Source organism: Lissotriton helveticus, chromosome 3_2 (genome assembly GCF_964261635.1).
Source record: "Lissotriton helveticus chromosome 3_2, aLisHel1.1, whole genome shotgun sequence".
NCBI lineage: Eukaryota > Metazoa > Chordata > Amphibia > Caudata > Salamandridae > Lissotriton > Lissotriton helveticus.
Genome location: NC_136062.1, coordinates 138,302,593 through 138,328,253, shown reverse-complemented (window position 1 = coordinate 138,328,253; position 25,661 = coordinate 138,302,593). Strand labels below are relative to the sequence as shown.

Genomic DNA, 25,661 nt, shown 5'->3' with positions numbered 1-25,661 from the left:
GGGGACCGGTTTCTGGCATTACAGCCGTCTTCGGCCCGGCTTGCTTGAATCCTGAAGGTGCAGTGAGTAATATTTAGAATGGCCAATGTTACTTTACCTTTGTACTCTGAGGAGTACATTTCTAGAATTGCTAGTGGTCCATCTTTGTTGGGACCATCACAATCAACTCCTGTTATAACAGAAGCTCAAGCGTTACTGGATGAGTTGGAGCAATGTAGAAAGAAACACGTTCGCACCACTTTACATGCACTAATGATGACGGAATATCTAAAAAAAGATGTCATACCTATGGGCTTGCAGGTCCGCAATGTACCGGTCACTTTCACCAATGACCCAAAGTTTATGAAAGGCTTTAGTCATATTGGCGTGACTTGTTCCCGGCACTGGCTAGTACATGGAATTGATACAGCCATGGAGCATAGTAAAGGCGAACTTGAAATCATTGCTGATTTGGAGAAAAGACTCAATGAAGGGAATGTGGTGGCAGATGCAAAAACTGCAATAGACAAAGTCAATAAGACCATTGCTGAATTTGAGTCTATTGAGCGCACCAAAAAAACTAATAAGATTCAGAAGGACATTGCCATTTTTGACCAGACTAAATCACATCCCTATCTGAATCGTGATTATTTTACTCAACCTAGACAAACACATTTTAACTCAAAAGACAACTGGGGTCGTTTTCGTCGAAATACTGCTATCAATTTCTCTGAGTCTTCAGCCTCTTCATGCAAAGAAAATGAGAATAATACTGGTGCAGCACAGGGTCCTTCCACGCCCACCTACCCCATTCTTTTAGGGCAGCGAGGACAAGGCAGGGGGAGGGGACGGGGAGAACATGCCCTCCACCACCTCAACATTGGAATTTTCAAGCGGGAGAATGTCAAAACCGCCGAAAATTCTACCAGTGGGGACCCCCACAATAGTAGACACTACGATTGACATTAACTCTCCGAATACTATACCAATTTTTAATCTCTCCGATCACATATTATCTTCTGTTGAAAGTTCTTTGCTGAGTAAGGGTCTCAGTTTTGTATTGACTGACAAAACCTGTTTGTTTGACACCCAAATTGAACTATTGCAGTTTTTTCGGAGGCTACGGCTTAAGTATTTTTTCAAGGATAAAGGTGATAATATGAGTTTTAACCCTTCAAATTTACGACTTCCCTCCACTTTTAATCCCCCCTCTGTCCATATGCCTGCTGAAATGCTAGCTTTTGAATCTATGGTCATGCGGGATGTGACTGCTCTAAATACCGGATTTGAGTACATACCTTATAATATCAGTCTCCAGGAGAGACAGGCGCTTATTTCTTTGAAAACCAATAAAGACCTAATCATAAAACCGGCCGACAAGGGGGGCGGGATTGTTATACAACCAATAGAGCTGTATAAATCATAAATTCATCGCCAATTGGCAAATACTGATCATTACAACTATTCTCCGCAGGAATCCCCTCTCTGATTTACAAAAACAGATACGGCTGGTTACTTCTGAAGAAAAACGGGCTGGATTTCTCAGTGTTAAGGAATTTGATTTTTTTAATGCGAAAGTACCTCTTACATCAGTGCTATATACATTGCCAAAGGTTCATAAAGATGTTTTGAAGCTACGAGGCCGACCCATAGTGTCCGGCTGTGGGGCAGTTCTTGAACCTTTGTGCAATTATATTGATGTTTTTATTAAAGAGCTAGCACCTGCCACCCGCAGCTATGTGCGTGATCGTGGTGACATTATTTGCCAACTGGCACAAATGGACTTTGACCCTCTGACTGAGTTACTCGTATGTTTGGATATTGAATCCTTATATACGAATATACCACAGAGGGAAGGGATTGAGGTCATCCGACTAGCCCTTGACAATCGCTTAGGCCCTGTCACTGTTCCTACTGATTTTCTCATTCAACTACTAACCATTTCACTCACACAAAATTATTTTGAATTTGATGGTGTTTTTTATTTACAGATCAAGGGTACGTCTATGGGGGCTTCTTATGCCCCCAATTTTGCCATCCTTTTTGTTGATTTTTTTGAACGCACTTTCATTTATAATTCTGACATGAATCCATACATCAATAACGTGCGCCATTGGCATCGTTATATTGATGATATTTTTTTTGTTTGGACAGGTGACACTTCTAGTCTACAAGACTTTCTGGTGTGGCTTAATTCCCGCTCGCCTGATTTGAAATTCACTTCCAACGCCAGTAATCAGAGCGTTGATTTTTTGGATTTGACTATTTTTCCTTATGATGGACAGTTGGCCACTGAACTTTTTACCAAAACCTACGACCAGAAATACCCACTTGGAATATACCAGCCATCATCCACGAGGTATGAAGGATGGCCTCCCTTTTGGCCAGTTCCTGCTTCTTCGCAGAAACTGCCAATTTAGGGAGGACTACTTCAGAGAGGCCCAAATATTGGCTAAGAAGCTGGAATTCAGGGGCTACCCGAGGCGTCTTGTTAAATGTTCTCTTAAAAGGGCATGGTACAATCATCGTGAACTTCTTTTGATTCCCCGTGCACCCAAAATCTCTACACGAATACCAAGTGTCACTACCTTCGGTACAAAGAGTAATCAAATTACCAAAATAGTGAAACGATATTGGCCTTTGATACAGGCTGTGGGGATTTCTAATGAGTTGCCCCTTTTTTCCTTCAAGAGGGGAAAAAATATACGTGATCATCTTATTCGGGCTGCCTTACCCAATAGGGCATCCCCGGATCTAACTACCTTATGGGGCCTTAATAAAATGGTTGGACATTTCCGTTGTAACAATTGTCTAATGTGTGAATCTACGGTGAACACCAAACAATTCACACATGGCACTGTCAAATTTGATTTACGTGACCACACAAATTGTAATTCACAAAATGTGAAATACGCTATTTGGTGCCCATGTGGTCTGATCTATGTTGGTCAGACCACACAACGCATCAAGGCGCGATTATCTCAACATAAAAGTGGAATTAAATGCCTGAATGAAAATGCCTCCTTAGTAACACATTTCCGGTAGTATGGCCATACTCCTTCTGAACTACGTTGGCAGGTAATTGAATTGATAAAGAGTCCCCCGCGAGGTGGTGACATTTCTCGAAGACTTGCCCAAGCAGAATGTAGGTGGATGTTCCGCTGTGATAGCATAAATAATGGACATTAACAGTCTTGAAGAATGCACAGCTACACTTTTTAGTTAGGGGTTCTCTGAGCATTAATTTCAATGCTGTTTTTGTTCATTCTGTTTATTGGCTGTCATTATGTGATTGTTACATATTTCCTTGGGAATTTCGTTGGTTATTCCACTACAGTATATGTCCAATTTTGCTGATAAATGTTTTACATCTGTTAATGGAGGTTATCTCTTGGGTGATTCACATGTATAAAATGACTGTAATTACATAGCCAGACCTTTGTTACCCTTTCTTTCTTTTGATTGTGGTCGTTATACATTTCCTTTTGTGGATTTTAAGCTTATGGGCTCTCAGTCAAAATTCAACTGTAAACGTCTTATAGATCACTTGATGCTAACATGTGAATAAGTAAAAATGTAAGAATTTTATTGGTGTATTTTATGAATATACATTTTTTTCAAAAATGTGTACAGTCCTCATAGAACTTTGGACACTGTCTTGACTGAAGCTTTTAGCCATTGAGCTGATATTTCCAAAAGAGCAGTCTATAATGCTGACTGATAAGTATTGTAATCATCACAAGCTTCATTTTATGAGTCCATTGCTTATATGCCTTGATTGCTGAAAAAAAGAAATTCTTATCTGGTCCGACGAATATACACCATCTTGTAATTAATAACAGCTGGGTCCTATCCAAACGCATTCTTTTGGGCCAAAATGAAACGTATGATGTTGAACATGACAATTGGGACTGTTCTGTAATAGTTATTATTTTATGGTGATGGGTTCTTTCCTAAAATTCTTACCCTTCTAATTAATACAACATGGCCGTGACTGCCGTGCCGCTTAGCATTTTTCTTTTTCTTTTCATTTTTTTAGTTATCTTTCTCTAAGTTATTTGGTCTAAAATAATAGTGTGGCAACTAATTTTTTATTAATGTTTGAGCTGTTATTATACATTTTTTTAATTATCTTTTTTCGATTTACTACGGGAATTTTCTACTTCACCCGTCTCTTTGAAGGAGCGTCCTGTCCTCTTTTCATGATTATGATCACGCGCTTTAAAAAGCGTGGGCGAGCTTTCACGTCTATCGCGGCATTTCAGGCCGATCGATGACGGGTGGAGTTTACACGCCGAGCTCCTTGCCAAGTAAGTTGGGGCACTCCTTGTTTATTTTCATTTGTTGTCTTTATAGTAACTAGTCGGTCCGAGTTAAATTCCACCCTGTACTTTGCCTCTCACTATTTTTCGTGTGGAGACACGTTGTTAAGCTGTGGTCATTTGATTCTATCTTCTAGTTAGCAAGTTTTTAATTTTTTTCATTTTTTGGCTTACCCGAGTAAGTAACCGTTTTGATTTAATCCCTATCCCAACTGAGTTTTACCCAGTTTCGCTACCCACTAATCGAGTGTGGCAACACTGTGTACGATGTGGTCCTTTGAACCCTTCGTCTTGATTTATACATGACCGTGCCTCTGTGGACACTTCGTTATTCCTTTCAGTGGGCTGGTTTCTGATTGCTTGTTTTAGTCCTCGATGGCGTTTTTTTCAATTTAGCGATTTGTTTTCATAGCACTCATTTACTTTATTTGCCCTTAGCTCCTGCTATGATATCGGGCTACGAATTTTCTTTGTATATTTTTTCCAGTTGAGTTTGGGTATAATTATTTTTCCTCCTTTCTCTGGTCCTACTTATTTACCGTAAAGTCTCCAGGAAGGCTCGGATGTTTTGTTGTGCTCCCTTCTATTTGAATTTGGCTTCGCTGATTTCTTCGTGACCTGTATTGAATATTTTATTCTCAATTTATATATAGCTACAGGTATGAGTTTTGGTCCTTTATTGATTCTTTTTCTGCCTGTGAATGTTTGAGAATCTGATTGTTTCCTTTTCTCTTTCATTTTTTTTATTTTTCCATAGCTCTTGGTTCTTCTTGCTAAACTTTAAAAAGCTAAATAAACCTACTTTCTGGTTTATACTGAAGATAAGAAGTTCCATACTGAACAGCCTGTGTAAGGTTTTTCACCCCTTCACTTCATTATTTATCCTTACTGGGCACTATTCTTTCGAACTAGCCACATTCTGTTTTTAATCTTCTGGACATGGATCCTTTTTTCTTCCTTTTCTTTGATTTAAAAAAAAAAAAGTTTCTTTAAACCTTTTAAAAAAATGCTAAACTTTTGGCCTAAGTGGAAACTAACGATTCCCTCTCTTTCTTGATTCATTCACTATTTTTCTTGTGCACATCTTCGGGTGTCTCTCGAGGTTAGACCTTGTTTTGATTTAAATTATTTTTTTACCAATACCATGTACATGTTCTTTGTTCATTCAGAAATTTGTGCAAAGTGGTCGCTTCCCACTCCTGAAGCTCTTTGTCCTGATAATGACCCCGACAATCATCTGGGGTTGAAACGCCGTCGACGCCTACAACATGGCCTAAATCATTGAAGACATCAATACCTTAATTATTCAATGTGTTGATTGTTGTATAAGTCGTTTCCTCTGCTATTGTGTTCTTTTGATTTTCCTTACATGTCTTGTATTTTATATTACGTAGGAGTGTAACTGTTTTAATGATTTATTGAGGTGATTAAATCTATTTATACATTGTACATGGTTTCCTTTGATATTATGTTTTTTAGCTCTTCTTCCATCTGCTTCTTTTTCTTTAATTTTGGTATATGTTTGATGCCCATTTTATGGGTTTTTATTGTGTGTATAAGTATTGATCAAGAGCCACTGTTTGGACAATTATTATGGTCCGATGAGAGGCACCAAAGACAATGGTCAGGGTGTCAGTGATAGACATATGACGCTCACATTCCCTGCAAGGTTTAAAACCAGACTTCTTTTGGGCAGCCATGTCACTGCTAAAATTTCAGAAGAACCTGCAACAATGAAACTCTAGAAATGGAGAGCCCTGGAAAAAAACGTTACGTGTCGATGGCGTCTAAAAAAGGGAACTGACGTCAGCACACCGACGTGTTCTTCTTATGGCTCCGATGACGATACGTGGAATAACGTGTGGAGCTGTTCCATTGTGACGTCCTCATCGACATGGGAGAGCTATGGAGAAAAGTTTCAGTGGAATGCTGGGCAGGGGGTAATTCAATAGGTGAGGAATCCACAGGCATATGTATCCATCAGAAACAACACCCTCAAAAAACAAATGCTCACACTCACCCGAACCACATACGCCTAGGAAGGTGCACACACCCAAACCTACATGACATACACCGGACCCATATGCACCAGCAACTTCAACAGACACACGCACATCACCTACTTCCACACCCTCCCAAGCCCAACTGCCTCCCAACCCTCTTGCCCAATTTCTCTGTGAAGCTGTTTTATTTGCTCCTGCCTTGACCCCTTCCACAGCCCAACCCACCTCTTCCAAACACCAAGTCACTCTTACAAGAGCCAAAACTACCTCTTGCAAACCAAAAACTCCCCCTCCCAAACCCAAGACCACCCCATCCTAACCCAACCCTTCCTCCCAAGGAAAATCATTGAGGTGCCTGCTCTGTGACCACTAGATGCCCCTACCTGAGGAGGTTGTTCTTGGCAGTTCAATAGATGGCAAGTTTAGTGCTACAGCACAACAGTGTATTTCTCCAGAGACTCTATTGGTAAACTTATATTTCTTTTTTAGAGAAGTATCTCATTGGTTTAATAAACCACTGTTTTGATTTCACCAGGTTTGTCCCAATATTAATTTTCCTTTGCAGTTGTTTGATTCCTAGCAATGTTTCTGACTAAAATGTGAAGTACATCATTTTATTATCCCATTATGGCAGGAAAAACATTTTCTGAGGTTTACTTTGTTGAGTGCATAAACTGTTTCAAATGTATGTGATGGTCATTTGTATTTAGGTGCAGCCATTCATCATGATAACATACACTTGCACCATCAAATAGATATTTGAAAATATTTTTTGAAGCGTTATTACAGGTGTATTTAGTTCACCTTGATTATTATTAGAAGCAAGAATGGGGAGAGGGGTTGGCCTAACGGCTAAGGCGCTCCACCTCGGACCTGGGGATCTGGGTTCGAGTCTCGGTAACAACGCCAAAAAACCCCTGTGATTCTGGGCAAATCACTTAATCTCCCCGTGCCTAAAATGAAAGTGTGTCCTCATGTAACGTAACTGGTGCTATGTAAAGCGCTCTGATAACTGATTCGGTTCGGTTCAAGTTCGCGCTATATAAAACTATGCAAAAAAAAAAAAAACACATAGCAATTTGACTATTGAATTTGGATACAATACAGGACTTGCAGTAGATGGAAATGTTGAATGATTCAAATTTGGGACTGACATTGATTTTACAGGTAATTAATACGAAAATGTTTTGAACTTGTCTAGTGCAATTTCTACATCAAGTTACATTGCACCTACCTCAATGATGTGTAATGCATATGTTTTTGATTTGACAATTTTCGAAATTTCGTTAAACACACCTGTATGGTGACTTTTTGATTGATATCTTTTTTTATGCAAATGTCAATTTTTTTGAAGGCAGCCTGCACCAAATGTAGAAATACAATGTAAGCATACAGGTGTATTTCTCTACATTTCGGAAACGTCAGCACTACACACATATGCATTACACATTGGTATGGTACTGCTTATAAGAGAGATTTAAAAATGCACAAGCCCAGTGCACATGTTAACAGACAAATCAAAAATGTACAGGTTAAAGTGGAGATTACCATCGATTGCATCCATGATGGTGTTGATTTTATCCATCATCAAGAAGCAGCAGCAGCTGGGGGAGGACTTGGAAGATCGGGTCCATGGCGGAAAAGGAAGTGTGAAATTGAGAAAAGGTGAGTTTCTGCCTTATATCTCTTCCAAACCGCCATCTCAGGTTTGGAGGTTTTACCACCGCACTCACGTCGGCGAGAGGCACATCGTGATTGGGCTGGCGGACAAACTGGCTGTCCACCCTCCGACATCCACTTTTGTCTAGTGTGCCATTGACACAGATGAACATACCTGGTGGAGTCAGCGGCACCCCTGTCGGTCTTTCGACCGTCGAGCCGCCAGCATCTAAATAGAACGGGTGGACCGCCTTGTAGGTGGCCTGATAAAACATCAAAAAAGTGGGGGCGAGACCAGGTCCGTAGAAATCTAAATCAGGACATTTGTTCAGCCCTCGGGTAAAACACTATTTTCCGTGTAAAAGTGTGAAGAGTTCCTTAGAAAGTGTGCTAGGGGTACGCTATGATTTAATTGAGTACTAACGTAACATCAGTTCTCCCTCATTGCTATAGTGGGGAAGACTTTGATTAAGCATAGATAAATGGTCTTATTGCAAAAGGATCAGTAAACAGACAATATATTAATTTTACAAGTACTTGGGTTCCTTTTAAAACATTTTTTCTTTAAGACTGTTCAGGAACTTTGGCCAATAATTTACGAACACTGCTAACTGAAAACACTAGTATGAAGTCTCACAGGGAGTCCTTGTCAGGCTATTTTAAAAGCTATGGGAAACAGAAGTACTTTTCCATTCCTTTTGGACAATGTCATTGCCATTAGAATTGGGTAATAACGTTGAATTAGTTCAAAGTGCATACAAAGAAAATGTAAGAAATACCTTCATTAATGCCACCTTATGACTTTCGCGCTTCTTTTCTTCCTCTTTTCTTGCCAGGACTGATGCTGTGCGCCGTTCTTCTTCCTAGAAAAGGTTTGTAAACGAATAATGTAGACAATTAAAAAAATCAATATCTTTGTCTAGGACATATTCCAGTCTGCAGTTCATGTAAAGAATCAATTAAAAGCTCTTAAATGATTTATGGCCATCCTCGGGGAATCCTCGTCTGAATTTAAACATTCCTTGAACAAAAGCCAAGAGAAAAGACAAGGATGCAAGTTTACAGGGAATTGTGGTTAGTCTATATGTTTTTATTAAACAAAGTCAGAGAGGGTTACCTTTAGGAAATCCTCAGCCACAAATGCCAAAAGGGCTCTGACATCGGCCAGACATATCTAATTACTTTAAAGTCATTGGAGGTTTGGAGGGGGTAAACGTAGCATCAGCCAATCTAAGCGTTCCAGGAAATTATTTTCAACTGAGAAAGACAATTACTCTTCCGCAATTTCCTGATTGACTTAGCTGATGCAGATCATGCTATAATTTGCCAAAAACTGACACCATAATCATCTTTTTAAAAGTAGGTAGTGAAGATTTTCATATTTCATGTATTATGACTTCAATCCGAGTACCTCCTAGGGAAACACAAAAAGTTATCTGCCTGCCCAATATGAAGTTTGAAATTGACTACTGGTACCTGTCAACATGTATATTTTTAGGTTGGCTAGAGACATATTTAGTTGTCCGCCAGATCTCTTGTCATCACCACAACACAGAAAAGAGCTTTGGGTCAGGCTGCTTTAAGCATTTGGTTGCTATTGGATTAGCCCTCTTCTACACTGGTTGTGTGAAATATGAGCAGCAATGGCATTTCACAGATATGTGCATTTCCTTTGTTGGCCTTACTGATTTGGCTAAAAGCAGTCCGCTTGAGGCTTCACGTCTAAGAAGCCCCAGGTCATGTTTTCAGTGTCAAGCTCCCCAAGAGGGACTGGGCAAAGCGGTCCACCACAAAATGAAGTCCCATGTCTTACTTGCTACCGATAGTGCCACTTCCAGCATGGTTAGACAGCATGTGTGTAGGAGCAGCACTTGTGAAAGGATGCCTGCTGTGCACTTCTATTTCGCAAGGCCTGGCTGCTGAACCACATGGACATCCCTTCACCTAACGTGGTGGTCACGTGAGCGGCCAATTTAGGTGAAAGGATTCCCCTGTTGTATCAGGTCATTCATAAAAACGTATTAGAGTTTGCCGTATGCTCGGCTTTCCCTTAGCCTGGCCGTTACAAGTGAACTCCACTGGATTGAACGCTGCAAGACACCTCTCAAAAATCAAAAACTTCCATGGACTGGGGAGACGTAACTATTCCGTATTCTGGTTCTGAGGCTATCTGTAGGGACCCTGAGAATTCTGAAACCCTTGAAAGAAGCTAAGACTTTGAGACTGTATGAACAAAGGGATGAACAGCAATTTCTAAATTGTGCTACCCACAGGAGTGGTCTGGCACTGGCAGCAAGCAAAGAGAACTGAACAGAGCAGGTGACTGTAACACCAAACAAGTAGGAGAGAGTACAGTAGCAGGAAGGCAGGGCTTCCGGCTGCATCTGGCAGTCCCTCCCTGATGTGACTGGAAACGGTCTTCTCAACGGCAGCCTGTGAGTTCCGCATGCCAAGCTCGGTGGATACAATAGCGTTTTATAACATCTAGCAGGAGTCAGAGGTTATTGCTGAGCACAGCCCACTAATGGCACATAATCATTCAAAGTAGTGTATGTCTCCACAGGCGACGGATGCATGCGCAATCAAGACAAAACTGCTGGGTTTATTATGAATTCCATCATGTTTACATTGATAGAAGCGGGTCACCAGTGATACATGATTTGCTCTATTACCAAAAATACACTGAATGAAGTTAATGACACTCAAGTAACCAAAAAGGAATTTTAAATTGTTGCCACCATTATGGCGCATGCCTCTGAAGACAGCAACAGAGGCATCTTCACACTTTCCAATATTTGTAACTCTCAAGACAGAGATTTTGTCCAAGAAAGAAAGATAGTGGTGGGACATTATTCACCTGGTGACTTCAACTGTAGAGATGAGCAATATAGGAAAGAGAATGTGTACCAAAATTGTGAGGTAGGATATTGTTTAGCTAAAATGTCATGGCCTGACTTCATGCCAATTGGTCTTTTTCTTTCAGATTAAATTAACTGAATTCCAGGTTATGAGTGGTGTACTAAAGTCAGGAAGAATGGCAGTCATGGAAGAGAGCCCGTGTTCTATCTGTTTCTAAGAGAGGAAGGGACAATTATTGATGCATTTCATAATTAGATTGAACAGAGAAAATTTCGACAGCTTGTCTTGAACTACATTTAGGTTAGGTTAGGGGAACATCATCTGTTATTCAATGCCTTTGCAAGCTTTCTTAGGCGTATAGGTTAGAGACACCTATATTTTATGTGTCTCTTAGAGTTTAAAGTATGTATGTTTTCTTAAAGTAGAATATGTTCTGCCTTACGTTTATGCACTTGCACTTTACCTCCGATGTCTGTTAAGAACCATTTTAGAATCAGAAGGAATAATAAAACAATCATATACATATAGTCAAAAATGTAGATGCTGATAATCCTGCCTGTTCTCGGTTTGATCATCTAGGTAAAATGATGGAGTCCTTTTCGATGACAATTGATGTAAGGCAATGATATGTGCTGGTGCCGCACTTTTTGAAAGCTTTTCTGCTTGATCTCATTTTAGGTTGGATTTCTGAAATCTTATTCGTAAATGCCTATAATTTTTTAATGGTAGATGCCTGTAGTGTTATGAGTGCGCAACATGAAGGGCGTACCACTCAGAATGGGGGGAAACCTGTGAAACCCCGTTAATAAGAAAGAGTTGGTTGGGTCCGTGTGACATTAACCAAAGTTCATAGTCCCAGCCCAGTGAACCATGTGAGAATGCCAAGTGTTGGTGTTTTATTTTGCCTTTTACAGTGAAATGCCACATAACTGGTGACGAGGGATCTTGGGCGGCACACCCCAATACTGCATGGTTGCCCACATACCCAAATACTGCATGGCAGCCCGCACACCCTGCACCCAAAGGTCGAGAGGCGACTACCCACATGCAGCCAGCATTCCTTGGCTGATGGCGAGCTGGGACGTAGTGCTTCCAGCATTGAAGAGGCGTCCCTCCAGGGCCCGTTTAAAGGGACGAAGTGAGGAGTGTGGTGTCAGCTACGACGCCGTGGGCTGGTGAGCCAAGAGGAGTGCAGCCCAATGGGTAAACTGCTCAGCTATACAACAGGTGGGGCGTTGTCTCAGTCGCCAAAGGTCACATTGTGCACAAGATGGTGCAGACACGGTCGAAAAACTGGCCACAGATAGCCAGAGCAGGACCTCAACCTTACCATAGACAACATCAACCCACCTGGAAGGCCGAGACAACACAACTGAAAGTGAAAAACCGAAACAAGCAAGGAAAGTAAGGCTAACCAAAAGCCTTGGGTGAAGACAACTCAAGGACGACCTGGCTCAACTATGAGGACAGTAAAGCACACAGATAAGACAATGATGCAAAATGAAAGTCAGATATGATGAGAGCAGCCGGGCCCCAGGTGAAACACCCGAAAAGGAACAAGATATTAAGCACAGTAGCAGGGCTAAGATGCTGAAAGGCATGAACTAGAGTCTTAAAAAAATCTTACTCAGTCCGATACCAGCAGAAGTAACAGGGCGTTTGGCAGGTCAGAGAAGCTAGAGACTACAGTGAAGTCGACCATTTCAGTCATTAGGCCCTTCATCATCTTGGAGCCCGTGGGCATAAGCATCTCAAGTGGAAGCCGAGGGTTGAGAGGCTGGAGATGTATTTCGCCACCAATGTAGCGGAGGTCAACCAGAAGCGACTGTGCTGCTGCGTCTGGCAGGAAAAGGAGGGGAATGCATATGCCTTCTCTTCCCAGGTGGTGGTAGACTGGCAGTGGTGCAGCAATAAATCTATAGTCAGAGTATCCCTGTATTCTAAGAAGGGTGGCCTACTAGCCCTACTCCTGATCAAGTCTGGGCAGTCTGCCATGCCTACGGTCCTGTTGTCTTTGTCTGTCTGACATGTGTTTTAGAGCCTGTGGGTATACTGGGGAAGGATAGTGAGTTGAGCCATTGTGTGTGATGCGAGCTGTTCTGCTGGATATTCCACCTTACCTGTGATGTCCCTATTCCTTTGATAATCCTGGTGGGCTGGGGGTAGACACTCGCTCCGATCTGTATTTAGCTGCAATAACTCTGCTAGGAGGAACCCTTTCTGTTTGGTTCTGAGCTGGTACGAGAAAAGACTATAGGTCATACATGTTAACTTTGTTTTTATAGTGCTTAGTGTCTAGGCACTATAATACTATTTGCGGTCAGAACTCTGGCCCAGAGGGTTGTAGAGACATCTGTTTTTCACTGTTTATCCTAGTTTTATGTGTAGTATATTTCTCTTGTGTGTATTATAAAACTTTTCTTTTATGAAAAGTTAAGCATGCACTTGACATTGACTTTATCCGCTGGTAGTGCGGTGTGCACTGTATTCTGAATGTCTAACTCCACTCTAACCCCACCTCACCTCCTTGAGTAAGCCTTGGACTTTTCTGTCTCACTACCCTGACAGACTCAAGGCTGGCGAGGAGTACTTGGTTATCCAGTTTTGGGCCCACTGGTACTGAGGCACCAGGACAACAGTGGTGAATGCTCCAGTTGATGCGACTGGAGCACAGTAACCCCTGAGTGCCCTGGAAGCCGAGCCTACCTTAACTATTATGGAAGCTGGGGGGGGGGGGGGTCGAGGCCACACAGGCGTCCAAGATGGCCGCTTGCTTCTGAAGCTCCGCTGGCCGGCCCACAATATCCTACATTATCCCCTGAATTCTCTCCGGTAATGGTCCTGCACTGAGCGGCGCTACATGTGCGACAAGCTCCTGATTCCAGCGGACGGACCAAGACAGTGCAACTGAAGATCTGGGGCACAGAGAGATGGGCGCGGCATCCAAGACCCTGCTGCTACAAACGGGCAGAGGAGCCCGATGCTACTGGCGGTGAGTGGGGGCCCGTTGCTGCGGCGCTGGGGCCGATCGCGGGGTGGCGGTGTTGACTCCCCCCCCAGGCTGCGGGAGGGCTGGGCTCGGACGCGTTGCTGCGGACCGCGCCCAGTCAGTGCACATACGCCTGCTGCATTCCAGGACTGCGCAGGGGACAGGCCCCGCGGTGAGCTTTCATGGCGATCCTTGGTGGTGTAGAGGTGTGGAGGACGGGGGGTCTCATTGCCGGCCTCTGGCGTGCTAAGGCCGGCTGGCGAGCGTCGCGATCCCTTCTCTCTGCACTCCCAAGCAGCCCAGCCACTGGTATCCTGCCCCATCACGTGATTCCCTGGAGTGTTTGAGGCCTGCTTCCACCAACCACTGCTCCTTGCTACAGAGAACCACCATAGACATGTCATCACTGCTCCTGACACCCGTTGTGGCGGACACGCCTGCCTCTTATCTTGCAACCAGCGACATCTACTAGTCAGACACACGACCACTGCATTAGGGGTGCTGGGCCTGAACTGGCTCTCTGTCACACGTGGAGGCCAGTAGCCCGACTGTTGACTCTTCTGCCATTGGATCACCGGCTTGCGGCCTTCTATACAAGGTGCCATCCTCATTTCCGGGGCTGAGGTGCACAAAGCGAGGGGGCCGGTCAGACTCACATGCGGGGTCTGCCTCACTCACCTACTATCCTAAGCTTAACCCCACTCTGGGTTCTACACCATTGCTGACACACTGGGCCAGCAGCGGCATGCGCCATTGATGTCATCTATCTCTTAAGACCCACTGTGGACTGCTAGCTTAACCGTAGGGTACTACCTCAAGTAACAATTGCGGCGCAGTTCTGCGATTTCACCACGATGCGGCAACACGGCATGGGTCGCAAAGACCCCAAGTAGAAGACCTTGTACTTTGAAAAACTTACAGACAAGTCTGCCGCAGAGGCCCCTACAATGGCGCAGAGTGCACAGAATACGGAACGTGGGGAAGACATCCCTGCGCTATCGGCTTCAATGCTACAGGAGATGAGGTTGGACTTCAAAGCACTAGACAGACAGTTTGAAGCACTAGATAAGAGCTTGGCGGACATGGGGGTCAAAATCCAAGCACATGACAGATTCCTGAACATTGCAGAGGCTCGCATCGCGGACACTGAGGACGGCACAGCGCAGTCTTTAAAGAATCTGGGATGCGCCAAACGCATCCTAAAGGAGGTAGTTATACAAAAAGAAGACCTCAAGGCGCGCAGCTGGCGCAATAACATTCGCATTTTGGGGGTCCTTGAGACCGCAACTACCGGCCGGATGGACTTATTTGTAGAGACATTGCTGACAGATATTTTTGGTAAGGAGTCTCTCACTCAGGGATTTGTTATACAGCGAGCACATCAGTCCCTTCGGCCCCGGCCTAATCCTGGCTGTCCTCCACGACCCATCGTTGCCCACGTCATGAACTTCAGAGACCGGGATTCAGTTCTACGCCTTGCCAGAGAACGGGGAAACACCCTATTCAAAGGTTTTAAACTATCCTTTTACCCAGACTTCACTGTGATGGTGCAGGACGGCAGCCAGAAATTTAATTGAGTGAAGGCCACCCTCAGAAATCTGGGTTTAAAATATGGCACGTTGTACCCTGCCAGACTGAAGGTAGATGTAGGTGGCCGTGCCCGCGTCTTTGACATTCCTACTGAGGCACAGGAGTTCTGCCATACTTACAAACAAAACAACAACAAGGCGGAGTCGAGAAGTAGGGGGCCCTCCGCCTGCACAGCGGCTCTGACGCAAGTATGGACTATTTCTCCAATTGTAGCACTGGTTAATATAACTGCGTTGTCTCTCCATCTCTCCATCCAGACTGCACAATAGTCCCGGGATAATGTACAATATACTTCTGTATTTTTTCAGTTTGTTGTTTGACTGAAGTGGCGTTACCACCCCTCAAGGTGTACACCTTAAGTTTGATCACGTCTTTGCGCCAGTCCCCTTCTGAGGGTTTTGCATTTCAATGTAAAGTTAATTGGTGCTTCAAGTTCTGCATTCTATTAGGGTATTGCCTCACTTGGGTTGGGGTGAGGCTGGGTGGTGTGTGGGGGGGAAAGCTTCACATTGCACAAATGTTTCCAATTCTGTACTGCAATGGTCACCGTCACAGTTTTTTTTGTTTTTTCTGTTGTTGCATCATGCTATGTTTGATGAACGTTTACTATGGCACAGTTAGGTAACACCGAAGGCCCCTCTATTTTGTCCTTAATGTCCTGGAATGTAAGGGGACTGAATGACAACCACAAACGAAGACATGTTGTGAATTACACGATGCAACACAAAGTAGACATCACTTATTTACAAGAAACACATTTGCCTAAAGCGGACACAGCCCGATTTACTGCCAGTTGGGGAGTACATAGATTCTTTGCGACGTACAGCAATTATGCTAGGGTAGTGGGTATCCTTATACATAAGAGAGTTTTCTTCAGCCTTAGCTCAGTGATAGGGGACACCGAGGGTCGGTTTTTAACCCCGTAAGTGCTGCCGTCGGCCGTTGAACGTTTGGAGCACTTCCTGGCTGGTGCTGCGCACGTTCAACGGCCAACGCATCCCCGCCTGTTCTTTAAAAAGGCCGCACTGCCGTGAAGAAACAGCCGCGGTTAACGGGTTAATCGTCACAGGCACACTCATGGGTCACTACACAGCTTTAGTATGTGTCTACGGCCCTAATATTGACTCCCCTGAATTTTTTCACTCCCTACACGTATAGTTAGCAAGGTTGGAACCTAGCTTACTCCAAATTGCGGGGACTTTAACTTACTACTGAATCCAAGCTTAGATAGCACTTCCACTTCTCCGGACACTAAGCCATGCCTTGCTAGATCTCTGTGAGCAACTCTCCTTGCTTGACATTTGGCGCAAACGCAATCCTGTACTAAAGGATTATACAGACTACTCGGGCCAGCATAACACTTGGACCAGGATAGATTACTGGTTGGTCTCCCCTGGAGTGGCTGGTTGGTTTTGATCGTAGGTGACACTACCAGGGACATATTCGGATCACGCCCCTGTACAGCTTTACTTGAACGTTCCCCGGCCGGAAGGCTTCAAACGACCATGGCGATTCCTGGGCCGAGCCTTATACGACAATATTTTTAATGCAGAGATACGCGAAGCCATTGGAGACTATTTTTCCATTAACACCGGCTCCGTAGATATTGGGCTGTTTTATGGGAGGGCTTCAAAGCATACATTAGAGGTGTCTGTATCGACAAGCATGCCGGAGTACTTAAAGACTTGTGCAACACACTGACGCACACTGAGCACAAGCTCGCTGTCTTAGACACCACAACATTACATGCTCCAGACCCGGATACAGAGGGCAAACAATTGTCTCTACTAGTTGAATTACGTGATACAGCGGAAAGGGAGCTTTTATACTGGGGCAAATACCAGTCTGCAAGACGGTACGGAGAAGCTGAGCGACCTGGACGGGTGTTGGCACAAATGCTCCGCCCCCCCGTACAGCAGGTCTTTCATTACCGAAATCCGATCGTCCACGACTCACATACTATCTTCCACCCCAGAAATGTTCGATGAGTTTCTAGAATATTTCACAGCCCTATACTCTTCTAAACTAGGGAGCGATCATTCAGCTCAAGAAGACTATTTATCCGAAATTGCGTTGATATATTTAGAGAAGTATATGCAAGATTTATTAGCGGAGCCTATATCTGAGGCTGATGTATTTGGAGCAATTGATGCTCTCAAGGGTTAGACGGCTTTACTGAGGACTTCTATAAGGCCTACAAAGACCTCCTGGCGCTGCAGTTGATAGAGGTTTACGCTGAAGCGATTGAGAGGCAGGTACTGCCCCCCACACTACGAGAGGCGGTTATTATTCTTCTCCCCAAACCTGGCAAAGACAAGTCCCTTTGTAGCTCCTACAGACCCCTGTTGCTATTGAACTTAGACTATAAAATACGGGCCAAAATTATAGCTAATCAACTATCTCAATTAATGGAGTTCATCATCTCCCCTGCCCAGTCGAGTTTTGTTCCTCATTGGTCCACTTCCCTAAATCTTTATTATTCGTTGTACTACATAGAATCGACCCGACAGTCCCAGCTGCTCCTATCCTATTGGATGCCGAATTTTTTTTCGAATCCTTAGAATGGCCCTTTTTTGCCAGAGAACAGCCCTTTTTTCTATCTATCGTGCACTGCATGGGTATGCCTGTGCCGTTCATAGCCACCACCGCATTATTATACTGTAAACCGATGGCAAGACTCCGATTAAACGGCACCCTCTCCCGGCCCTTCTCCCTGTACTGTAGCACCCAGCAGGGTTGCCCCCTGTTCCCTCTCTTGTTTATCTTGGCCATGGACCCGCTAATTCACAATTTCCAAGAACGTCATCTACACAGAGGTTTGCAATTTAACACTGGCTCCTTACTGGTCTCATTATACGTGGACGATACAATCCTCTACGTTCGAGACCCTCAGGTAAACTTAGAACCACTAATCCGAGAAATAAATAGATTTGGCCTTTTTTCAGGATTGGGCATTAACTGGCACAAATTAGTGATCTTCCCTTTACCAACGAGCACAGTTCCATGGGACTGCGGATTCCCTCTTGAATGGTGCACAGACTCAGTGAAATATTTGGGCATACATATCTACCTGGACACTGCACAAATCCTCAGTTTGAACTATGGGCGTACGATCACCGCCTTAGAAGCCCAGGTGGAATGTTGGCTACGTCTGCCGTTATCCATAGTGGGTAGGGTTGCGATACTCAAAACGGTGGTGATTCACAAAGTTTTATATCTTTTTAATAACATCCCCATACCCCGAGCCAATAGTTTTTTTTTTTACATTGCATACACACCTCATTAGACTGGTATGGGGGGGGGGGGGGGGGGGAGAGGGCACGTGTCCGCTGGCAGGTGCTTACCCTTCCTTACGACAGGGGAAGGTTTGGAGTCCCGGATCCCCAGGTGTACAACTTTGTAGCCCACTGCTGCTACGCATATGCATGGTACCTCCCCAATGCTAGGATCCCATTTCTACAGCTGGAAGCAGATTTTGTCTTACCCGAAAAACTAACCACTGTCCTTCCAAAGAGAATTCCTAGAGGCCCACACGACATTCAGACTATCTCTACCACTAGGCGGGCATGAGATAAGTTGTGGAGGCTCGTTGGTACCACCACACTATATTCTTCAGCCTTACCCCTTCCCAACCCTGCCTGGTTGCCTATAACAGGGGAAACATTGGTGCAACGCACACTAGATAATTTCAACATTACAAATCTGGGGGATCTATGCCCAACTGAGCACATCTTCTCGGTCGCTGAGGATGCCCGATTTCAAACTCTCACTGTTATGGATAATTTTATATTAGGGCGTATCCGCTCTGCTCTACGCACCGCACTGCCCACTTTCCCAATCGAACCAGAGTCCTTCGCTCCACTCACATTGATCATTGAAAGCGAGACAGGTACACATCTAATTTCCAAACTATACAAAGCATGTGCTAATGCGAGACAGGTGGGGGATGAAGAGGTTCGAACTGCGTGGGAGCAAGATCTAGGCCACACCATCACAGACGAACAATGGGCGAAATGCTGCACGGTGACAAAGGAAGTCTCTCTTAACAGTCGGCATAAGCTGCTACATTTCAAATTCCTCCGCCGGATTTACTGCACTCCTGCCATGACACATAGAATAGATCCGTCCAGACCCCACACTTGTCCAAAATGCTCTGCACCATATGCAGACTTTGCACACCTAACATAGACCTGCCCCAAATTACAGCCATTTTGGGAGGAGATACATACCACACTGAGCAACATCACTACTTTAACCCTTGTTCCCACTCCGGAGGTAGCTCTACTAGGCTACATGGTCAACTTTCCTAAAAAATGGAGGAGATTAGCATCCCTTTCATTACTACTGGCCAAAAGGGAAATACCTTTACTGTGGGGCAGCAAGACTATCCCCACGCTGAAGGGATGGTTACGCAGTTTGGTATACTGCAATGTAAATAGTGAAATCTATGCCAGCCTCATGCCTAGCTCGTCACCCCCTAAGGACATATGGGTGCCATATTGGACATATGTTGCTGCATTAAGAGAGACGTCCAATTCACAATTAGAAAATTGTGTTGTCCCTGATGGAGAGGGTTGAGAAGGGCTGCCATACAATTCTACTGTTACCATACATGGATAGGCGATTTCCAGATACTGTGTCCTTCTTAGCTCACTAGTATACATAAGATAGTTTGAGTGGATCCAGGCACCGAGGCACTTACGCACTGAAAAAGATATTGGGACAAATGGGGGGCAATGTACTATGAAAAATGTAAGATGTTGATATCCGCATGCCTATTGTTATATTCATCAGGCTGTGAGTTACTGTGCAATTCTGCTACCGGTTGATTAGATGTGAAACAAGACAGTGTACCATCAAGTATATGATGTTTATGTCCATGGAAATTTGGAAAAAAAGTCTTAAAAAAAAATCGGATGCAGGGGCAAAACCGAGCATTCAATGTCTTTTCTCCAAAGCAGTGTTTCCCGAACTGTGGGTTGTGACCCACTGTTAGGTTGCAAGACCATTTGTGGTGAGTCATGACAGTCTAATCAATAAATGAATAGGTATTTTTAAAAAAAACTATTATGAAAGCTGTTTATTAAAATCCAACACACTGCCTATGAGGTTCTGTTTCTAGGTCTGGCCCCATTAGCCTACTCTAATCTTGAAGATGATGACATTATATTCATTGAAATAATACATGCAGAATGGGCTTTGAGTCAGACTCCTTCAGTTAATGTTCTTTTGGGGTGTCATTCGCAGTTTAGTTCAGTCATTGTACTGCACATATAGGTAGCACCATTGAGCTGCTGATTTGCAGGGAATGCGGTACAAAAGGGGGTGGTGATGGACGGAGCATCTGAACCAATCAAACACTCATACCCAGTCAAGAGATCTGGGTTTAATCCATCACTGTTCTTTAGCCCACTCTGCCACCCAAGTTCAGACATGGCCATATGCAAATCAGTCTGACCCGGTGCCTCATGGGAACAGTCCAGCCCGAACTGCCAAGCCATGCCTTCCCTGGACCGGAAACAAGCTTCCTAGGACCGGTTTCTGGCATTTCAGCCGTCTTCAGCCAGGCTTGCTTGAATCCAGTGGCAAAGTGAGCAAGGGACTCACGTGTGAGCATACCCTGCCAACTTATGGCGAACAAAGCGGTACAAAAGGGGCTGGTGATGAACGGAGCATCTGAACCAATCAAACACTCACACCCAGTGAACAGATCTGGGTTTAATCCATCACCGTTCTTTAGCCCACTCTGCCACCCCAGTTCAGACATGGCCATATGCAAATCAGTCTGACCCTGTGCCTCATGGGAACAGTCCAGCCCGAACTGCCAAGCCATGCCTTCTCTGGACCGGAAACGAGCTTCCTAGGACCGGTTTCTGGCTTTCTGGTTTCTGACCACCCCCTTTTGGACCGCTTTGTTCGCCATAAGTTGGCAGGGTATGCTCAGACGTGAGTCCCTTGCTCACTTTGCCACTGGATTCAAGCAAGCCTGGCTGAAGACGGCTGAAATGCCATAAACCGGTCCTAGGAAGCTTGTCTCCGGTCCAGGGAAGGCATGGCTTGGCAGTTCGGGCTGGACTGTTCCCATGAGGCACAGGGTCAGACTGATTTGCATATGGCCATGTCTGAACTGGGGTGGCAGAGTGGGCTAAAGAAGGGTGATGGATTAAACCCAGATCTCTTGACTGGGTGTGAGTGTTTGATTGGTTCAGATGCTCGGTCCATCACCACCCCCTTTTGTACCGCTTTGTTCACCATAAGTTGGCAGGGTATGCTCAGACGTGAGTCCCTTGCACACTTTGCCACTGGATTCAAGCAAGCCTGGCTGAAGTCGGCTTAAATGCCATAAACCGGTCCTAGGAAGCTTGTCTCCGGTCCAGGGAAGGCATGGCTTGGCAGTTCGGGCTGGACTGTTCCCATGAGGCACATGGTCAGACTGATTTGCATATGGCCATGTCTGAACTGGGGTGGCAGAGTGGGCTAAAGAACGGTGATGGATTAAATTCAGATCTCTTGACTGGGTGTGAGTGTTTGATTGGTTCAGATGCTCCGTCCATCACCACCCCCTTTTGTACCGCTTTGTTCGCCATAAGTTGGCAGGGTATGCTCAGACGTGAGTCCCTTGCTCACTTAGCCACTGGATTCAAGCAAGCCTGGCTGAAGACGGCTGAAATGCCAGAAACCGGTCCTAGGAAGTTTGTTTCCGGTCCAGGGAAGGCATGGCTTGGCAATTCGGGCTGGACTGTTCCCATGAGGCACAGGGTCAGACTGGTTTGCATATGGCCATGTCTTAACTGGAGTAACAGAGTGGGCTAAAGAACAGTGATGGATTAAACCCAGATCTCTTGACTGGGTGTGAGTGTTTGATTGGTTCAGATGCTCCGTCCATCACCACCCCCTTTTGTACCGATTTGCAGGGAATTTCAGTCACATCTTGAAACCACCTGTAGAGCAGCCAATCGGTGTTTGGTTTCTCATAATGTGTGAGTGACTTCACTTTGCAAATTTACATGTGTCTGAATGGGGAATAGTGTGCATGAAATAGTGCATCCTCAATAATAACACACAAGTTCTTAAGCAAGTTCTGGTGGGTGGTGCAGATTGTAGGGACACTTCATGGCAGAGCCACACTGTACAGAAATTCAGGAACAGCTTTAAGGAGGTAGGATTGGTTACTGAGACATATAACTGCATGAGGGCATAGAGTGTGTACTTACATCACTGCTTGTGCATCCTAGAGTATCTTATTTTCTCCATTTTAAACATGCCTCTCAGTGGCAGTATCTGTGTTTGCTCTCTGGCCAGGGTCTCCATCAGTAGCCATTGACAATTATTTCTCTCGACACTCATTCATCAGCAGCCTCACCCTTCTACCAATTCCACTGGCATGGAAAGCTTTATCCACGGATGGCCATCAGATCCTTGGTGTACAACACAGCACACTTCTCATCCCTTCTTTTCTTTTATAGTTTATTCTGACCCTAGAAACCCTTCTCCCTGAGTGCCACTTTCAGTGTTTACCCCTTGCCTAGCATTTCCACCAGCGCCAATGTCAATTACTTTCAGCAGTTTCCTCACATCTTACTAACCAGCAGTCTCACCCTTCTTCTGGTTTCACTATCGAAGGTAATAAGGTGTGCTTGTAGTTGCACTCCAAGATGGACACAACATTTCTCATGAACAAAACATTGCACCTCCCTGTGTTTTCTTTTTCATTCACTTTATTTACTCTTACTTTTCTTCTGCTTCTTGAGAGTGGAGAGGGCTGTCAGCACCATGACAGAAGAGGCTTAAATTATAAGGTGACTGTACATATTAGACCTGTCAGCCTTAGGGTGGTCTTCCTCCAACTGCCCTTCTCCTTCATTTTTATTGACGTTGGGTTTGCTGTCCTTAGGAATCCGTGCACTTTACCACTGCTAACCAGTGCTTGCTTGTGTTCTCTCTTCTAAACATGGTACCACTGGTTATACCTAATATTTTATATTGACTTATAAGTCCACAGTAAAGTGGCACTACATGTGCCCGAGCCTGTAAATTAAATGCAACTAGTGGTTGTGCATCACTGATTGTGCTACCCACTTAAGTAGCCCTACAAACATGTCTCAGGCCTGTCATTGCAGCCTGAGTTTATGCAGTTGTAAATGCCTATTCAACCTGACATAATAAGCAGTTTGCCAAGCCCAAACCTTCATTTCAATATATGTACATCACCACTAGGGTAGGCCCTGGACAGCCCAGAAGGCAGGGTGCAATATATTTAAAAAGTAGGACATTGTTTACATGTTCTGGTAATCTAAAACTCTTAAATTCGTTTTTCACTACTCACTTTTTCACTACTCACTGGAGTTACCCTAATCAATTTTATAAGTGTAAATTCTAAACGGGAAGAGATAACCAGTTTGTTGGAAATGGGATCCCCGGCTGGCCAGGGCTTTCGCCAAAGTCAGTCAGAGACCACCACACCCAAGTCAGGGCAAGGGAGTTACACGCCAAGATAACCCCTACTCACCCTCTAGGTAACGTGGCGCGAGCAGCAAGGCTAAACTTGGAGGCGATGTAGGCTAAGTATTTGCGCACGCACCCCAGCAACAACACCCAAAGGCCCACCACAAAGGAAACTCCACACAAGGTTATATAAAAATAGCCTTTGTATTACACCAAAAACACATTAGATAAAACACACACTTTACAATGTGCCAGAGGCACGGGCAGAATTTACAGGGGGATATTTACAAGACAGGGCCACCTAGACCACTGTCAGGAATCAGAAATAGCACTTTCAGAAATAGCACTTAGTACATAGAATATAGCACAAAATAGCACACAACCAGTAATTACTGGTAACCAGGACCTCACTAGCACCACCTGTACTAGGGAGAAAACAACCACCTATGTATTACAATACCTGTAGGGGTGTAAGAGGAAAACACATGATGCAATGCATAACATTCATTCAGAGGTGTAAAGGCACATGACGCATAAACAATACATTCAGAGGTGCATAGAAAGTACAATTGCGCTAAACTCACGTAAGTCACCACCTGTGACTGTCCCTAGGCCCTCTGGCCTTGTTGGGGCTAGGACGCCCTGTGTCCAAAGTGTCAGGGTCCTAAACGTAGCAGTTGCCCACAAAGTGCTGGGCAACTGGTGCAACAATGTTTGAGCCTGCCAGGGCTCAAGAACAACAGTGGGGGCTCAAGAGCCTCTCTGGGCCCTTCACAACCACTTTGGCGCCTGGAGCCTCTCTCCGGGCCCGAAGAAATAAATGTGGCCCTCCAGAGCCTCACTGGGCTCTAAGAACAAATGGGCTGCCCCTGAGCCTCTCTGGGCTCCTTAATACAACAATGTGGGACTCAAGAGCCTCTCTGGGCTCTTCAAAACAACTGATGCCCCCACGAGCCTTCGTGGCTCTGAGCAGACAGGATGACCCCCTGAGCCTCTCTGGGCTCGAAGCAAAAAGAACTGGCACCGAGCCTCTCTCTGGGCTCTGCAACAAATTGCGGGGATGGAGCCTCGTGGGCTCTAAAGCAATATATGCCCCACTCGTTGGAGTCCCGCTCGGGGGACTCAGAATCAATAATTGGGCCCAAGAACCTCTCAGGCTCAATCTAGGGATGCCCCCGAGGTCATGGGAGCGGCCCGCTGCCAACGGGGCCGCTCTAAGCACACCAACCTGCCCACTGCACTCCTCTGGGCATAGGAGCGACCCGGAGCCCGCCCGCACTCACCGGCTGTCTGAGGCGGCGGCTCCTCGTGGCGTCGGCTCCTCTCTGCTGGGCTCTTCTGGGGGCGGTGGCAGGGCTCTCTCCTCGGGAGAGCCTCGCCGGAGGACGGTTCCTTCCTCTTCTCGGCAGGAGCGCGGGGTGGCCTCCCGTCCGCTTCCTGGTTTCTTCCGCACTCCTCTGCCCAATCACCGCACAGGTCGCCCGGCGAGCCTCCCGCAGCCTGAACCAATGGCAGCGCGGCTCCCGGGTGACGTCAGCGGTGGTTCTTTCGGCGTCTCCTCGGCTTCTCCGCGCACCAGGGCTGCGGCGGTGATTTTTCACGAGCAGAACGGCATTTTTAAAATAACGCGAGGTAGGCACTCGCTCTGGACAATAAAAACGGCCACAGGTGCGGCGTGGGCAGCCGCAAACACACCACAACACGCAGGGTGGGCACCTGCTTTCCAAAAGTAAAGCGCCCCTCAGCGCTAAATGCAAAATAAAGCGCTCGTAAGCGCTAGAAGGGGAAAGCAAAGCGCTCCCAGCGCTATCAATC

At 45.2% G+C, this 25,661-nt stretch overlaps 1 protein-coding gene across 3 annotated transcripts in view; it reads right to left on the bottom strand.

Annotated features, from left to right (window-relative positions):
- LRRC49 (leucine rich repeat containing 49) overlaps positions 1 to 25,661 on the bottom strand; it is a 1,030,711-nt gene that overhangs the window by 300,308 nt on the left and 704,742 nt on the right. For all 3 annotated transcript variants that reach the window (XM_078684608.1, XM_078684609.1, XM_078684610.1), the window contains one exon: positions 8,743 to 8,826. In XM_078684608.1, coding sequence (XP_078540734.1) covers positions 8,743 to 8,826 — 84 coding nt within the window. The remainder of the gene's footprint in view (positions 1 to 8,742; positions 8,827 to 25,661) is intronic.